At 37.3% G+C, this 18,275-nt stretch overlaps 1 protein-coding gene across 1 annotated transcript in view; it reads right to left on the reverse strand.

Annotated features, from left to right (window-relative positions):
* LOC309496471 (uncharacterized protein) overlaps window positions 1-18,275 on the reverse strand; it is a 197,505-nt gene that overhangs the window by 20,265 nt on the left and 158,965 nt on the right. The window contains exons 77-96 of the mRNA XM_082166460.1: window positions 17,442-17,590; window positions 17,146-17,214; window positions 16,618-16,932; window positions 16,305-16,505; window positions 16,131-16,208; window positions 15,795-15,851; window positions 15,624-15,692; window positions 15,424-15,486; window positions 15,244-15,306; window positions 11,654-11,657; window positions 11,311-11,446; window positions 8,480-8,527; window positions 7,986-8,127; window positions 6,938-7,267; window positions 6,451-6,750; window positions 6,183-6,347; window positions 4,695-5,272; window positions 3,500-3,536; window positions 1,772-2,074; window positions 1,426-1,590 (exon numbers count right to left, since the gene is read on the reverse strand). Coding sequence (XP_082022586.1) covers window positions 1,426-1,590; window positions 1,772-2,074; window positions 3,500-3,536; window positions 4,695-5,272; window positions 6,183-6,347; window positions 6,451-6,750; window positions 6,938-7,267; window positions 7,986-8,127; window positions 8,480-8,527; window positions 11,311-11,446; window positions 11,654-11,657; window positions 15,244-15,306; window positions 15,424-15,486; window positions 15,624-15,692; window positions 15,795-15,851; window positions 16,131-16,208; window positions 16,305-16,505; window positions 16,618-16,932; window positions 17,146-17,214; window positions 17,442-17,590 — 3,272 coding nt within the window. The remainder of the gene's footprint in view (window positions 1-1,425; window positions 1,591-1,771; window positions 2,075-3,499; window positions 3,537-4,694; window positions 5,273-6,182; window positions 6,348-6,450; window positions 6,751-6,937; window positions 7,268-7,985; window positions 8,128-8,479; window positions 8,528-11,310; window positions 11,447-11,653; window positions 11,658-15,243; window positions 15,307-15,423; window positions 15,487-15,623; window positions 15,693-15,794; window positions 15,852-16,130; window positions 16,209-16,304; window positions 16,506-16,617; window positions 16,933-17,145; window positions 17,215-17,441; window positions 17,591-18,275) is intronic.

An 18,275-nucleotide genomic window follows, 5' to 3' on the forward strand; every position in this document is an offset into this window, starting at 1 on the left:
CGCTCTCGCCGGTGACGGTGTGAACGCACAGTAACAGCTGTCGTCTTTTGCTAACAACAACAAAAGTGTGTGATAGGTTGTTTTGAGGTTTGTGATATCTATGGTTTTCAATGAGAACCAGAGATGACCCAACAGTAGAGCTAGCTGCTATTATTTACGGAGGAATTATTACTGCTCGATTATCTTAAAAAAACCTTGTCTGCTTTACACAATTTAGCTACCTTGGAGTTAATCCTAGTCCATAGTTATGCAGCTAGCTCGCTAACAGACTTGATAGCTACTAGAAAGACCTGGAACTACAGGACTCTACGTTGAAAATACCCATATGTTGCCCGCCAGGTCTCCATGGTAGTCACGTGACTGCAAAGTATGAATTCCCTGACATAGCATGTTGTACGCTGCAAATATTATAAAAAAGTTACACCTATGGGTCTGCAGTGTGCAGCTGCATAGGGTAAAATACTTGCACTGCACCCTCTGATTATTTCAGGACTAGCTAGTTTGTGAGCGTGAGCGCACATTCACGACGTGACGTCTCAAAGTGACACTAGGTCCGTAATGAAAGAATATTTGAAATGATGAGATGCCCAGAATAAGATCTAAATTAATTCATAATCAATATTTATTATTATTTTCTAATCAGAAACACGATCTAAATTTGATTATCATTTGAAATTGGAGTCAGATTACGCATAGAGCTAAAGTAATACTAAAACTAAATTCCAATAAATTAAGTGAACTTCCCTGGAGCGCTGAAAAGACATACACGCATTATACCTTCGCCAGGCCGTTGGATTCCGTCGTTGGGCCAATGGATGGTCCTTGCATTATTATTATTAATAATTTACCTATCCTGCATGTTTGTGAGGGAACTCACACCCATGTTAATCCAAATTCATATGACTTTCTTTTCTTCAATTGAACACAAAAAAGCTAATTTTTAAAGAATATCCTGGCCAGTGGCAACTCTTTTGAACATAATGGAAGTGAGTTAAGACATGCTATCGAAGAAAAGAAGAAGAATAAATTTCGTTCTGTTATTCACACAAAAGCTATTGAATGTTATTTTATAAAATAATTCACAAACCTCATTTACCACATGAGGATGTTTCTTATTTTGGATCTTGAAAATAAAACATCTTTGTGCTCCACAGAAGAAAGTCATTCTGATTTGGCATGACTTGAGGGTGAATTTTCATTTTTGGTGAACTATCCATTTAAGGCAGGTGAATCTTGAGTAATATAAAAACAGGATTAAGGTTTGGAGCAGCTTACCTGAACAAATGACTCCCACATCATTAGTATGATCACACTGATATAAACCCCATTTTACTGATCCACAGTTCTTCAGAGTAGATTCTGATCCAGTACATAACTTGCGATTTGGCCATATGGGTCCTGATCCTGGTCCAAAATGAGCATCACCCAGAACATCTACAGGTTCTCCACAGTCCAGCTCTCTACACACCACTGCAGCTTCAGACATATCAAAGTCAACATCACACACTGTTCCCCACTGACCTCTATGAAGAACCTCCACTCTACCAGCACAGCGACTGTGACCACCAACCAGCCTTACTCTCATATTGTCTATATAATGAATAACAAAAATAGTGAGAGATAAGAAAAAGATACAGAAAAATTGAAAGAAAAATCTATCACACAAAGAGAAAAAAAAAAAGAAACAAACAAAAAAACATTCTTAAACTAATATGTATTCTAGATTTAGTAGACAGTTTACAGTTTATAAAAATAAAATAAAAACTCTAACCTGCACACACCAGATCAACATTGTTGTCATCAGAACAGTTGTTTTTATGTGATGGTGATGTTGGACAGAGGTGAATCTGAGACTCATTTCCTCTGCACTGAATCTCTTGTGTCCACATCTGAGCGTCTCCTTTTCGAAAAGCATCTTCTCCCAGCACCTGTACAGGAGCCCCACAGTCCAGCTCTCTACACACAACCTCTGCATCCTGCTGGTCAAAGGCAGCGTCACACACTGAAACCCACGACTGATCATCAAGTATCTCTAACCTCCCAGAGCAGCGAGAACCTCCAACCAGCCGGACTTCTAAATAAGACAACACAAATCAACAAAATCATTGCTTATTTTTAAAGGTATATAGCAGGACAGATCTCCACCTACAAGGCCCTTTCCCGAATGGAGCACTTGAGGTGCATTTGGGGTCTTGCAGAGTAGTAATGCCTGCTGCTTCCAAATGCCTGTGATTTCCACAGGTCTATCTGGGACACAACCTCAGATTTTTACAATTGTAGCCTTTATTTAGTTTCCCCTTTACCTGCCAAGTATGCGATACAGTAAGCAAAGCTAGGAAATGTTGTGACAGTTATTTACAGTCATGTGAAAAAGAAAGGACACCCTTTAAAATTTTAAGGTTTTACGTATCAGAAAATGTACTAAACATCATCTAGTCGTTGGCAGGTCACAAAATTAGGTAAATACAACCTAATATGAACAACAGCAAATTACATATTACACTGTGTCATTATGTATTTAATAAATATAAAGCCAAAATGGAAAAGCCATGGGTGACAAACTAAGTACACCCTATGATTAAATTTCTTGTGGAGTGTCTTTTAGAAGCAATCAGTTAAAGGAATCGTTTTCTGTATGACAGTAGTGGTCTCCCGCATCGTCCTGGAGGAATTTTGGCTCGGTCTTCTTTACAATGTTGCTTCAGTTCATTGAGGTTTGCAGGTATTTTTTTATGCACAGCTCTCTTATAGACCCGCCACAGCATTTCAGTCGGGTTGAGGTCTGGACTTTGACTGGGCCAGTGCAACATCTTGATTATTTTCTTTTTCAGCCATTCTGATGTATATTTGCTGGTGTTCTTGGGATCATTGTCCTGATGCATGACACAATTTCGGCCAATCTTTAGCTTTCAGAGATGTCTATAATACTTTGGTCTACAGAGGAGTTCATGGTCGACTCAATGACTGCAAGGTGCCCAGGTCCTGTGGCTGTAAAACAAGCCTAAAATCATCAACCCTCCAGCAGCGTGATGGACAGTTGGTATGAGGTGTTTGTGCTGATATGCTGTGTTTAGTTTTCACCTAACTTGTCACTGTGCACTATGGCCAAATATCTCCACTTTAGTCTCGTCTGTCCAAAGGACATTGTCCCAAAAGTCTTGAGGTTTGTTCAGATGCAACTTTGCAAACCTAAGCTGTGCTGCAATGTTCTTTTTAGAGAGAAGAAGCTTTCTCCTGGCAACCCTTCCAAACATGCTGTACTTGGCCCGTCTTTTACTAATTGTACTGCCATGAAATTGAACAGTTACTTCCACTCCTTGGGAAGACTGGTAATTGTCTTGAATGTTTTCAACTTGTGAATAATCTTCCTTACTGTCGAATAATGGACTTTAAATTGTGGAAATGGCCGTATAACCCTTCTAAGATTTATGGAAGCAACAACTGCTTCTCTAAGATCATTGCTGATGTCTTTCCTCCTTGGCATTGTGTTAACACACACCTGAATGCTCCAGACCAGCAAACTGCCACAACTTCTGCTTTTATAGAGGTGATCACACTAGCTCAGGGGTTTTCAAACTTTTTAATCTCAGGGACCCCCAAATATGATGATTCCTTGCAGGTGACCCCTTTGCCTAAAGTTTAAAGGCACTTATGTATTTCAAGTATAAATCTGTAAACTAAAATTCTGTATAACGTAAAGACATTATAATTCGTATTTCACAGGCATGCAAAATGGTATTGTTTTAAAAACTATTTATTTTATTAGTTGGCAACTCACTATAGCCAAAAATGATTCTCACAATTATTTTATATTTCATTTTTTTTTTTTTACAAATTAAAAAAAGTACATTAACTGAACAAGATAGCTTTTCTAAATAAGGCACTGGTAGATGAAAAGTTAAACCTGGACATTTGTAATATTTGTAGTTTCTGTAGTTTTTTTTCCCTGTCTTGTATTTATGGAAAACTGCAAAATATTTACATTGAACTGGGTACCTTTTCTAATTAAGGCACTGCTAAATTGCTGCAGGAACCTTCTTTCACAGCATTATAATGTGACAAGTTAAACCTGAAGAACAGCATTTGCATTACAAACACAATCAAACCAGTTTGAATCATTCACTGATTCAAAACTCCTAATGGGACGGATGAGCTTGGTGGCTTCTACATAGTTTGTCATAACGTGGCTTCATTTTAGTGAGAGCCAGACACATGTAGCTTTCAACCTCTAGACGGGCTCTGTGCTTTGACTGAAGTACTTTCAGTGCTGAAAATCCAGCTTCACACAAATAAGTTGTGGCAAAAGGTAAAAGACATTTTATTGCCTTCTCTGACAATATAGGGTAGTCCTCTCTCACAGACATCCAAAACTCTGATAGAGGAAGAGATGGGAACCTTGTTTTTCTCCCGCCATCATTTGACAAGTCAATCAGTTGCTCCTTGGCTGCCAGATCCAGATAAGTGCCAACCCCTGGTGCAAATGGGTCCCTTACAAAGTCAAGGTGGTTGTTGTTCAAATCAGGGAAATACTGTTTAAAATAGCCCTGAAGATGTGACAGGTGAGACTGAATTATGGGTGTGATGTTGTCTGCAGTGGAGGAGATGCGCTCCTGGTTGTAGAGAGGAAACATTTCTGTTACTCCTTCTTGCAGTTTGCTTTCCCACAGGGATAATTTTTGCATGAATGCACGCACCTTGTCTTGTGCGTTCAGTATGTGAACATTGTGTCCTTGCATGCTCTGATTGAGGACACTGAGATGCTGGAAAAAATCTGCCATGTATGACAACTTCAGTATCCAAGTGTCATCTTCAAAACATTTGGCAAGTTCTATGTTTTCATCAGAGAGAAACTCTCTCAGCTCTTTGCGCAGCGCGTACACGCGACTTAACACGGCGCCGCGGGAAAGCCAGCGCACCTCTGAGTGGAGCAGCAAACCCTCGTAATCTGCACCCATTTCTTTGCAGAGTAAACGGAAGAGTCTGTGTTTCAATGGGCGTGATTTTACATAGTTCACAGTCTTTATTACATCCTTCAACACTTGATGCAAGTCATCTTCAATGCGCTTGGCCACAAGAGCCTCACGGTGAAGCATGCAGTGTGTGCCAACGGCGTTGGGGGCTTTCTCTTTTATCAGAGTCACGACGCCGCTGTGCTTACCGGTCATAGCGGCAGCACCGTCGGTACACACTCCAATACACCGAGACCAGTCTATTGAATTGTCCGTCATGAACTGATCCATCATATTAAATATGTCCTGACCTGTGGTTCTGCCTTCAAGGGGTTTACAGAAGAGAAGTTCCTCAATAAATTTGTCCTTACCGAGAAAACGTACGTAGACCATTAGCTGTGCTTGATTCGCTACATCAGTACTTTCGTCCAACTGAAGTGAAAAGTATTCACTGCTTGCAGCTGTTCTAAAAGTTGTGATGAAATATCATCGGCCATCTCACCTATGCGTCTGCTTACTGTGTTGTCTGACAAAGGCACACAATCTACCTTTTGTGCCGCTTCCTCTCCAAATAACTCTTTGACGATGTCTTTGGTAGCTGGTAATAATAATGCTTCGCCAACTGTGTGCGGCTTCTTAGCACGCGCGATGTGGAGTGATGCCAAATATGATCAATTAATCAAAGACATTTGATTAGCTGCACCTTACTGCTACTTACCCTCTTAATTTCTATGGAAGCATTGTATTTAGTTTGTCACCCATATGTCATCTGTTGTTGTTGTTCATCTGAGGTTGTATTTACCTAATTTTAAGGACCGGATGATATTTTATTATGTCCTGATAGGTATTAAAATCATATAATTCAATAAGGTGTCCTCCTATCTTTTTCACATGACTGTATGTTTAAATGAAAACAAATTCATAAAAAAATAAAATAAAATAAAAGATTGTACAATTATTATTAATATACAATATCTATTTTTATATCACAGTTATTTTAACAGAAGAGAAGGCAGAAAATAGTCATGGAAAATAATGCTTTTGACAAGTGTTTTGTATAAAAATTCAAAACTTTTAACTTACCTGAGCAAATGACTTGAGCGCTCTTATCAAGACACTCATCATGAAAACTCAATTCTATAGATCCACATTTCTTAAGTGTAGACTCTGATCCAGAACAAATTGCAATTTTCATTAAGACTGGCCTTGATCCCAGTCCAAACTGAGCATCACCCATAGCATCTACAGGTTCTCCACAGTCCAGCTCTCTACACACCACTGCAGCATCAGCCAAATCCCAGCCAACACCACACACTGTTCCCCACTGACCTCTATGAAGAACCTCCACTCTACCAGCACACCGACTGCTACCATTTACCAGTCTCACATTTCTTATGTCTTGGAATGTAAGAAAGAGAGAAAGGCAATAGAAAAGTGAGTTGAAATGTAAAATATAAAAATAAAAGACATAAAACTGCTCTGTTGCATTTTGAATTCCTACCAGTACACAGCAAAACAATGTTGTGCTCATGTGAACAGTTGTCATGTGATGGTGATGTTGGACAGAGGTGAATCTGAGACTCATTTCCTCTGCACTGAATCTCTTGTGTCCACATCTGAGCGTCTCCTTTGCCAAAAGCATCTTCTCCCAGCACCTGTACAGGAGCCCCACAGTCCAGCTCTCTACACACAACCTCTGCATCCTGCTGGTCAAAGGCAGCGTCACACACTGAAACCCACGTCTGATTGTGAAGTATCTCTAACCTCCCAGAGCAGCGAGAACCTCCAACCAGCCGGACTTCTAAATAAGAAAACATAGATCAACAAAACATTGGCTTATTAAAAAATTATTTGTTCAATTGTTTTTGAATGACTGAATAATGAAACATTTTAACAATTAACATCAACTCAAGTATTAAAAACCAATATGGAAGCACAAAACTTTACACACAGATATGACTTACTGTAGAATATGTAAAACACTTTACCTGAGCAGATGACTCCAGCATCTTTACTATGATCACATCTATGTTTACCCCATCCTCCTGATCCACACTTCTCCACTGTTGACTCTGATCCAGCACACCATACATAACTCATCCAGATTGGTCCTGATCCTGGTCCAAAATGAACATCACTCAGAGCATCTACAGGTTCTCCACAGTCCAGCTCTCTACACACCACTGCAGCATCAGCCAAATCCCAGTCATGGTGACACACTGTTCCCCACTGACCTCTATGAAGAACCTCCACTCTACCAGCACAGCGACTGGGACCACCAACGAGCCTCACATTTACATGGACTGATGCTGAGAGAGCTGACACGATGAGAGAAAGATAAAGGAGAGTGGAAGAGAGGAAGAGAAAAATACATACATTCGGTGAAAAAGTGTGACAAGTTTTTGAATTTAATATTTCTTCCTGTTTTCTCTGTGTAGTGCAGTGGACCTATTTAGCTATTGAAATAATATTGTGTAAAAGGATTGTGCAATACGGAAGCCCTTAAAGTGCCATGCATTATTCTCTTTTCGGCCTTGTTTTTTTTTACAAAAATGTTTAATCACAGCTTAATTTTCTTTTGGATTTCTATACTGTATACATACACTGCTTAATCATGGATAAGCAAATAGTTTTAACTTTGAAAAGGGAAATATATTATGTCAATTAAACACCACTTCCAAATTAATGTTTATCAAATCAGAACTTTATCATTGTAGACTCTATAGTGACTATTTCTATTTCATTGGGGTCTATTTCAGGGACTGAGATTTCTGTACAGTTATAAAATGATGTTTGACAAATGCAATTGAATAATTTACAGTTGACAAAATAAACTTGGTTGACAGTTTTTTGTCATGTAAAAATTAAGCAGAGATCTAATAAACCAATGATCTGTAAATAACAAATGCATTTATTATTATTATTATTATATTATCATCTGAGACACCACATTACAGTCAAACTTAATTTTAAGTATTTGAAGAACACAATACCGAATTTCTGAAGAAACTTCACTTTCATTCCTTGTCTACTTACCAGCTGTGATGAGTATTATAATTGAAGACAGTAAAATGAGTGTCAGGCATCTCTCCATCTCTCTCTGCTTGATTAATTCAACATCCAGTACAAGCTTCTCCGCACTGATGATACAGAAGTACAGGCGTCCTCTCTCAGCCCCCTTAATGAGAGAGAAAGAGGTTCAAAACCCTCCAATCACACTCACTGTTACCTTATTAGACAGAACAGAGGAAATCATCAAACAACTTCAGTGACAAATCAGACCGGGCTTTTATGACTTTCTCCATATATATCTAACAGTCAGTGCTGATGAGCTCCTCCTCCCCACCCATCAAGACTGAGGGGATGCAGAAACACACACACACACACACACACACACACACACACACACACACACACACACACACACACACACACACACACACACACACACACACACACACACACACACACACACACACACACACACACACACACACACACACACACACACACGTATTTCACTGACTTACAGGAGACAGGAAACTCTCCAGTTTATTTACAGCATCAAAGCCCAACACCTGCAGAGAAGAGATAAAAGCACTGATAACCAACTGTGAATGTCCTACACACTGTCTATTAATGTATACATTATGTTACATTTACATTTACATTTACATTTAGTCATTTAGCAGACGCCCTTATCCAAAGCGACTTACAAGTCACAAGACTTGTAAGCATGATATTAACACGTAATAAACTCAACTCTGTAAAATGGATACTATTGTAAAATGGCATTAAAAACATTAAGTTAATAAATGCTTGCACGGACACAGTGCAAAAGTTAGCTCTAATTACACAGAGGGGTGGAAAAACTTAATTTTGTGACACCTTCCTTCAGTGTATGTCAAATAATTCCTTTGACTAATGTGAAATTGACCTAATTCCACAAAAGTGGTTTCAGATGGCCCACAAAAACCATAACCATAGTAAAAATAAGCATGTTGTTCACATTGTGACCAGCAGAGAGAGCCAGTACTACAGTACATATCTGCCAAAGCACCCTGTACTGTACCCTCATATTTTTCAGTATTTTACAGTTTGGATGAGAGCTTTTTAAGTCATTTCTCTTGTGAAATGGCAAGTATATAAAAAAAATAAAAATAAAGACAGGATTTCTGAAGAAGACACTTTTAGCTCATAACAAATTATATCAATAACCTATAAAAGTTTGGAAGTAATGTGCGAGTAATGCCATAAGATTTATAAGCTGTTTCCCTCATGGGAACCAAAAAATTTCCCCACAAGGACAAGGATAAAGGATATTGCATAAATGAATACTTTCATATGTAGTAGCTCCCCGTCATAGACCGTTCTTGAGATTTGCATTCGAAGGGGTGTCTTACCAAGATACAGTCTCACTATTTGGACTGGCCCTAGCTCCGTGCACCTTCACGAAATGCGTGGATGCAGCCCTCTCCCGCTGAAATGGATTGGAGTATGCATCCTGAATTACCTTGATGATTGGTTGTTCTTAGCCCAAACGAAGGAGGAGCTATGTATGCGCAGATCTCTGCTTCTCAGCCATTTGGAAAGTCTGGGGTTCAGGATCAAGCTGAGCAAAAGCTTGCTGTCCCCCAGCCAGCGGATCTCGTTCCTGGGGGCAGTATTCGATTCGTCCCAGATGCCTGGATTTTGCCGGAACATTCCCTGAAAATTCAGGGACTAGTGGCGTCATTCAAAGTTGGGGACAACCTCCCCCTGAAAATGTTTCAGACTCTACTGGGCCTCATGGAAGTAGCCTCCTCAGTATTTCCTTGGGCCTGTTACATATGTGGCAACTACAACACTGGTTGAATGCCCGCGTCCTACCTCGAGCGTGGCGTGAGGGCTGCCTCACTCTCAGGGTGACCCACGGCTGTACCAAAGCCCTGGTCCACTGGAAATCGATTTATTTTTACAGCCATCTTTGATCATATCGTGCCAATAATTCTGACAACAACTGTATATACACACACCCGACTCACCTCCCTCGGCAGTTTTCTGCTTCCCTCTGCAGTTCCTATTCTAATACTAATTTGTTTATGTATTTATTTATTTTTTTAATATTTATTTTTTGCATTTTTACCTTTTTTATTATGATAGTGAGTAGAAAGCGAAGTGGCAGAGAGAAAGTGGGGGAAGGGATTGGGAAAGGTCCACGAGCCGAAACTCGAACTCAGGTCACCCGAACTGCCCACAAGACTATCAGCACAGATGATGGGAGATTATTTTCACCTTGACTGTAATGTTTTATTCTCTATCATTCAATGCATATTGCCAAATGAACCTTTATGTCATTGAAGACTAAAATCAATACATTTAAATATTTCTTGAATTTATGAAGAAATGGCTCAGCACCCAGTGCTCTATCGCCTATTGCCTAAATGGTGTACAGTGTCTTTGGGCAGATCGCTGAGGCACATTGCCAGCAACAGCCATTTTAGGATTGTTTGTGATTTGGTCTTAGTGACTTTAAAGTCCTCTTTACTGAACTTTTCACAGATATGCTTTGTGAATTACATAGAGCAAAAATGTTGTCCTATAATTAGGACTAACAACACGCTAATTATTTTTAGAGTTTCTCCTAAATGGGCAAGATATGAGCTACTTTTAGCCTTAAGATGTTTTATGAATACAGCCCCTGATCTCTTTAAACTCTAGAATTAGATAAAGATGTTAAATTCAATTAAGTTATTTTTATTTTTGTAAATTAACTAAAAAAACAATTTGATAACAAATACTACATTAATATTACTTTCTTGTTGTATATTGAAAGTTGCAACTGCTGGTCAATTATTTGCAATGATTCCTAAAATGTGTGAGACATTACTTAACTGTGATGAACCTCCACTCTACCAGCACAGGGAACGTCACCCCAATTAGCCTCACTTTGCCTGCACACAAGAGTCGTTTATCTATGAAAGATCAATTATGCTGCTTTTTTTGCAGTTAAATAATCAGGTGGTGTGAAAAAAAAAATTATAACTTTTGCATTTCACTCAATTAATAAATTATAAAAACTGCATGTATAATATGACAACACATCAAACCACAAGGCCATTTAATGCAATTGATTATTTACAAAAAAAAATAAAAAAATCAGTGAGAATCTAATTCTTTGCTACCATAAGCAATTTTTTTAAATAAAATAAATAAATATTAGTAAGGAAATACAAACAATAGTGTACATAAATAAACGAAGATAAATATAATATTACACAAGTCATTGATAGTACACTGTAAGATCCTTATGTTAAATATTAAACTACTTTAATTTAATATGTTGAAAAGAACTATTTGGCCCTTTAATAGGATAAAATACCTGAGTGTGACGACTGTGGACATCAGAAATATTGTCAGACAGCTCTTCATCTTCCTCTTCCTCTGCTCTGCACTTTAGCGCAAACTTTTCATCAGCTCTCTTAGCAATTCTGAAGAAAAAGATACTCTTGTCTGCTCTGGTGAGAAAGATAAAGGTAGAGAGAGGGGAGGGGCTTCTGACGACCACCAATCACATTCAGAGTTAAACTTCAAAAGAAGAGCTACAATGACAAATCAGCCAATATATCTCCATATATATCAAGAGAACGCTTCTGTTGATGAACGGGACTCCTCCTCCACCTTACAGACACTTTACTGGGGAGACACACACATGATAAACTCACCCAGCTGAGAGTGAATGTGGGAAACACTTTGTTTGTACATACAGCGCCAGAGTCTGACACCTGCAGAGAAGAGATCCAAGCACTGATAACTAACGGCTGACAACGAACACTGAGAAGACAGAGAGACAGTATCAACGTACTATTACAGAATAACGGTTTACAATATTTTAAAGAATTTTATTGAAATTTGCATTTTGTTTGCAAAAAAAAAAAAAAAAAAAAAATTGCTGAAACAAATGTGTTGCAACATTCCCCAATTTCACAATAATGATAATAATAATAATAATAATAATAATAATAATAATGACATAATATCCATGCACATAGTCAGTTTGATTTTAATTGCTAAACAGAAAACCATTAAAATCAATTCAATATTACAATCAAATTTGACAATTATTAAACAAGTACATAAAACAAATGTATGCATGCTGGGTATGACTGATTGTCAAAAAACCCTCTGCAGGACATAAAGTGAACAACATGCTCTTCTGCTCAGTTCAAAGGAGTAAGGGGAGGCTGCAGACCTGGAGCCGGTAGATCTACGCCCCAAGCAGTTTTACGCCCCTGGCAGTTTTACGCCCCTGCTGTTCCTGATGCGTCCAGTAGGGGGAGGCTGTACATTGACACGAATTGATTGAGGTATAATAAATAATCCGCTAAAGTTATTGTTGTTTAGCAATGATGCAACATTTATTATTTATAAACGAATAGCTTGATAGAGCTAGGTAGATATCAATTCATTTATTTATATCAATGGATAGGTCTATCATTTATTTCGAGAGACAAAAAGTTCTGGACTGTCAGGTTGATGTTCTGTCTGGCTTAAATTTATAAGTTATAGCTTACCACGTGTAAGTTTAGCTGCCCCTAGTCTTCTCTACTCACTTTCAAAATTAATTTTCTTTTGAATGTTCTTTTGTTGCCCGTCTTTATCTTGCCTCTTCTGGTAAGACTCCTTTACTCCTTTCTGGTTTGAGTTGTTTCTTATAAAATGAGATCTAACTATCTCATTTATATCTAAATATACATTTTTTATAAAATGTAGGCTGTGTGCACTTAATGTGGGATTTTTCTTTGCCAAGTAACTTGCATGATGCATCCCAGTGTGTTTGCTTTAGCTATGGAAATCTCTCTCTCTCTCTCTCTCGAAACTTTTATAAACTATAAACACCCATCTCTTTTTTAACTGCATTCCAAACCAATAGCTTCTCTAGTAAATAAATGACTTACAGAGACATACAAGGACATGTTTTTAATGTCATTTTTTAAATTTTCTCTGCACAGTCCATCATCAGTGGCCAAAAGAAATCAAAGTGTCTTGACACTTTTTCCAAAAGTGTTCCACCAACAAGTACCTGTGCCATTGTACTTTGAAGATCTGGAGCAAATTGATGCAATCCACACTCATCTGACATAAATTCTGGGCAACACACACACACACACACTGTGACTAGATCAAATTCACCATGGATGTCCTTTTTATATTTTTTTAAAGTTTAGCTTTTTTTAATGAAATACACACATGAAATGCAAATTAAAAAGGCAGTTTGTGTTCTCGTAACACTTTCTTTTATGTGGTCTGTGACTCATGGGGTCAGTGATTCTGCAGGGTTTATCTCAGTTGCTTTGGTGCATTTCTCAGATCACACCTGAAATCACATCATCTTTCACTTGTGCACATCATAAAAGCAATTTCTCATTTTATACAAATTGCAAATGCTTTGGTACATTCATGCAATTCATAATGTACAACTGTCTGCTGTTTCCTACATTATCAACTCTTTATGTCTTGTTGATCAAAATATAGGCCTATTATACTATTTCTCTGTTGAATTGTCATACTCCTCAAAACATCTAGGCATTAGTTCCTTGCATAAGTCATTAAATGCAAAATGGCTGACTAGTTGTCATAAACTGTTAAGCATGTTTTCAATACATTTCTATTACACTTTATTTTGTAAATGTGTCCTGAACTGATGAATTGCGGAGGTGTATTTAGAATTTCACTAATGAAGGAAAAAATGAATTGATATAATGAATAATGATGAAATGTACAAAAGCAACTGTGATAAAAAATTAAGGATTCAGGAATTTTATACAAAATTTAACAGTGAGTCCTGCTGCTTTTGAATTTGACAAAATAAAATTCACCATGGATGTCCTTTTTACATTTGTTTGTTTAATTTTATTTTAATTTTTTATCAGTGAGCAGAAGCACTTTGACAGGAGGATAGAAAAACAGTTAAAGCAGAGTGGCAAGCCATAGGGGAGTCATCATAATTCATAAATGGTGTTGATAAATAATGTTTTTGTGAACAAAAATATTGTCTCTTTCTTATAAATGGCCCTTGGAATTTTAGAAAAGGGATAAATTGTGTTTGTCTTCATAAAATGCTATGAAGGACACTGTTTTGTAGCTGTATGATGACTAAGTGAATAGTACAGCAGATATTTAATCCAGGATCCATATGATTACACGGTGCTGTATGTCTAATGGGCTAAATATGTTTAATATCTAATTGTAACTTTATATAAATTCACAACAACATATTTCACTCAGTCTCCTGTATAAAAACATACAGTGAATATTCTATTATTATTAATTATTATTATTATTATTACTATTTATTCAATATTAATGTATTCAATATTCAATTAACTATTCTATAGTAGGTCATATATCATTACTTGTCATCTGATCCAACTATGTATGTTATTTTTTAATTCATGAAAACAAATAGTCTTCTGTATAGGCTGAGTGAAGCCCAACCTAATATCTAGAGATATTTTAATCCATAGTGCAGTGCAGATTTATACTAAAACGTTTAATATTTAAATTAACAAAAACCACAAATTCGGGCAAAATCTATGAACTGGACGGTTATTATTGTGTAAGTTTTGAGCATCGATTTAATGGTGTTATTTCGCAGCATATCCCCCTACTGGACGCATCAGGAACAGCAGGGGCGTAAAACTGCCAGGGGCGTAAAACTGCTAGGGGCGTAGATCTACCGGCTCCAGGTCTGCAGCCTCCCCATATAGGTTCAAAGAGTCATTACATTCTTTTGAGGGAAAGATCCTTGATCACAGCTGCTGTTTGTAAACTTACCTCCCAAAGTACATTCCAACGTTCTTTTTTTAATACACTAATGTTAAAGAAATGGACTGAAAAAAGACTGGAGCAGTAATAGGTGAAGCATTTGAAATAATTTGCATTAATTATATGCAAAGTAATATAATGTTAGGAATTTTTATTTTTCTCTCAAATTGCTATATCTGCATAAAAACAAAAAAAACAAAAAACAGATTCAGTAGATTTCAATAAAGAATGTTACATAAAACATGAAGCAGTGGGTGTGGTTTGAGTTATAAAGTCCCTCCCTGTTTTCCTGGCTCCTCCCCCACATCATCATAGTCTGTTATTAGAAAACAAGAGCACATTAATTTATCAATATAAGTATAATAATGAACACATTAATACTGACAGTCAAGTTAAATGAGACCAGGGCCACAGAAATTGATAATATAAAGAAATTATAAAAAACAAAAAAATTCAGTGTAAGGTAAAAAAGGTGTCAGTAACGTACCAAACATGTCACTCATATATTCCATGACATTCTTCACATCATCCACTTCCTCCTGAACGCCCTCTAATACAAATGTTAAGATTATTAATTACATGAGTTTATATGACACTATGATTATAAGGGGGAAAAAATTTTAAAAATTCAAGACAAAAATATAAAGGTGTAATTTGAATCCCACACCTGTTTTATCATTGGAGAATTGTCGTACAATTATGACATCATCATAGTTTTCTGGTAAGTCATCTACAACAAAATAATAAAAAATGAAATGCATCAATTAACAAAATGTTACATTTTACATTTTAAAAGAATTGTACATCATTAAAATGCATATAAATCTATAGTGTTAAAACCTGTCGAAGCAATTATAAGAAATAAACCTGTATCACGAGATCTCAGTCCAACAGTGATTATATCATCATAATTCTCAGGTGTGACTTGTTGCTCTTCTAATTGAGTTAATAGAAAAGAGGAAATAAACAGAAACTGCTTTTACTATTCAGAGGCTCAATAGTTCATTTAATTAAGAGAAATCAGTTAAAGTCACTGACCTGTAATGGTGGTGGCATCATTCTGGTAGTCAGGTGCAGCTCCTACAGCAGAATTTGCTTTAAAAAAAAAAAACACACAAGTAAAATAAAAAAAATTCAATCATTTAAAATCTATTTAGAAAACTTGCTATGTGAATGTTTTAAATTAATTTAACATACAATTCAACATACATTAATTTCTGTATGTACCAGGTAACATTATTATATTTTATTCCTCTAACCTGAAAGAAGCTCATCAACATCTTCATACCCAGAATGCTGTTCTTCAGAAAGGACACTTCCTATTATGGAAAAATAGATCCATCAGACATGTTCACAATCACAAATTGGTCAAACTCTGTCTATTAGTGGGTCTGTGATGAAGCTCCTCATAAACGGCCTCAGTCGTCGTCCTGTGTCTCCTCTTAGAGAGAGCTGTGAGTGTAGAGACAAACCTGCTGTCAGTTCACAACACATGACTGATCACACACTGAATAAGACACAATATGACAGTCTCTGGATCTCTCCTACCTCTCCTCATCACTCTGTTCTGCTGAATCAGTATAAGCAGTGGCACTAAGAGCAGTGAGAGCAAAACTCCCAGTACAACCACAAGCACAGAGAGAGACACTGGAGGAGTTTGTGGAGGAGTGACTGATGTTGAGCGCACTGTCTGAGAAACTGGAGGAGAAACTGATGTTGTTGTGGCAGGAACAGTGGACACTGAAAAAACTGGCAGATCTGTAAAAACACATTTAAAATGATGAATGTCTTGAACACAAAAATATTACATGCTCTAAAATGATGTAAAAATGACTACTATTGCTCAATGTTTTGCAGTGACCTGCACAGGTGAGTCCAGCGTGCTCTTTGTGGGAGCAGTCAGTGTGGTTCTTTAGGGAGAGAGTACAGTCCCACAGGTGAATCTCATTCCCTCTGCACTCGACTCCATTCAGCCACACAACACCTTCACCAGCACCAAAGACTGAATTCCCATCAGCCCTCAGTGCTGCTCCACAACCCAGCTGCCTGCAGACCACCTGAGCATCGCTGATGTCCCACAGATCAGCACAGACTGAACCCCACACAGCGTTATGATACACCTCCAGCCTCCCAGAGCACCGGCCCAAACCTCCACTCAGTCTGAGAGGAACATGATCTAAATCACACACAGAAACATCACTGACCAGCTTCAACACAACATTTACAACAAAACACATTATGGGCAATTAAAACTATGATTCATTCATGATTCAAAATTTGTCATTTAAATAATAAAAATGAAGACCTTGATAATAATATTGAAAACAGTAAATACAGGCTTGAAATAATACACATTTACGATAACCTGTTTGTTGTCAAATGTACTAACTTGAACACTGTCTCTGGAGAGATGTTGAACATGTCAGGCGACTCTGAGGAGACTCGTGACTCTCCTCCTCTAGATTAAAACAATTTAATTTACCGTTTCACAAAACATACAATATAAGATTTATGAAATCTCTCAGTGCATGTCTATCATTTTATGTTTTTAAAAATAGTTTATTAAATTTTTCAAAATCATTAATCTACATACTTCTTTGCACATGCAAATTATACAGTATTTATAGAAACATGATCACTAAATAGCATCTTAAATAGTTACTAATTACCAAGTTAAAAACTTACTAAAGCAGGTGATTTTTGCCACTTCATTATCACAATCATTTTGCCCCCAGGGTGAAGATGGACACTGCCATAAAGCAGAGTCATGTTGCCGACATTTAAAAAAATCAAGCCAGTTATGAGACTTCAGTCCCTCTGAATAACTGGGTTCACTGCCAGATCTTTATGGAAGCAGATTAGTCTCAAATATAATTCACGCAAAAAACATGATTCACAAATGCGTAGACAATTTCACATGCATGAAACCTAGTTCATGTGCACAAAAAAAAAAATCCATGTGCGTGAAAAAAAAAAAATATTCACAAAAAGCAATTCACATGCGCAAAATAAAATTATATACTCATAAAATACATTTCACAAATGCAAAACACAATTCGTAGATATACAACTGTGCACAAAAACCTTTGAATGTTTAAAATGTACGAGTGTATTCTTGCATTTGAATGTGCAAATCGTCATTCACTTACGAATCGCCTTAGATATGTGTGTGTGTGTTTTTGAGACTTTGCTGGCAGCATAACACCAGAGAATGTCTAATATGGCGAGAAGTTTCACTCTCACTACACTTCCGGCTTCTGAACTGGTTGCAGTTCCACTCTGATTCCATATGAGGGCGCTCACAGGACGAGTGCAGAATGAATGGAGGTCAATGGCGGTATACCCCTCAAAATCCACTTTTCTCAGGATATAATTTTTTGTCTAGTAATTTGAATGTTGTATTCGAAAGGAGATGCAAAGAAATTACACATTGCTGGGTGTTAGATTTTTTAGAGTCACTTATTTGCTTTAAAAAAGTCTTTCAAAATGTCAATGACGTCAGAATGCTGACGTCATTAG

This window comes from Leuciscus leuciscus, assembly GCF_965113295.1.
Source record: "Leuciscus leuciscus genome assembly, chromosome: 4".
NCBI classification, from domain to species: domain Eukaryota; kingdom Metazoa; phylum Chordata; class Actinopteri; order Cypriniformes; family Leuciscidae; genus Leuciscus; species Leuciscus leuciscus.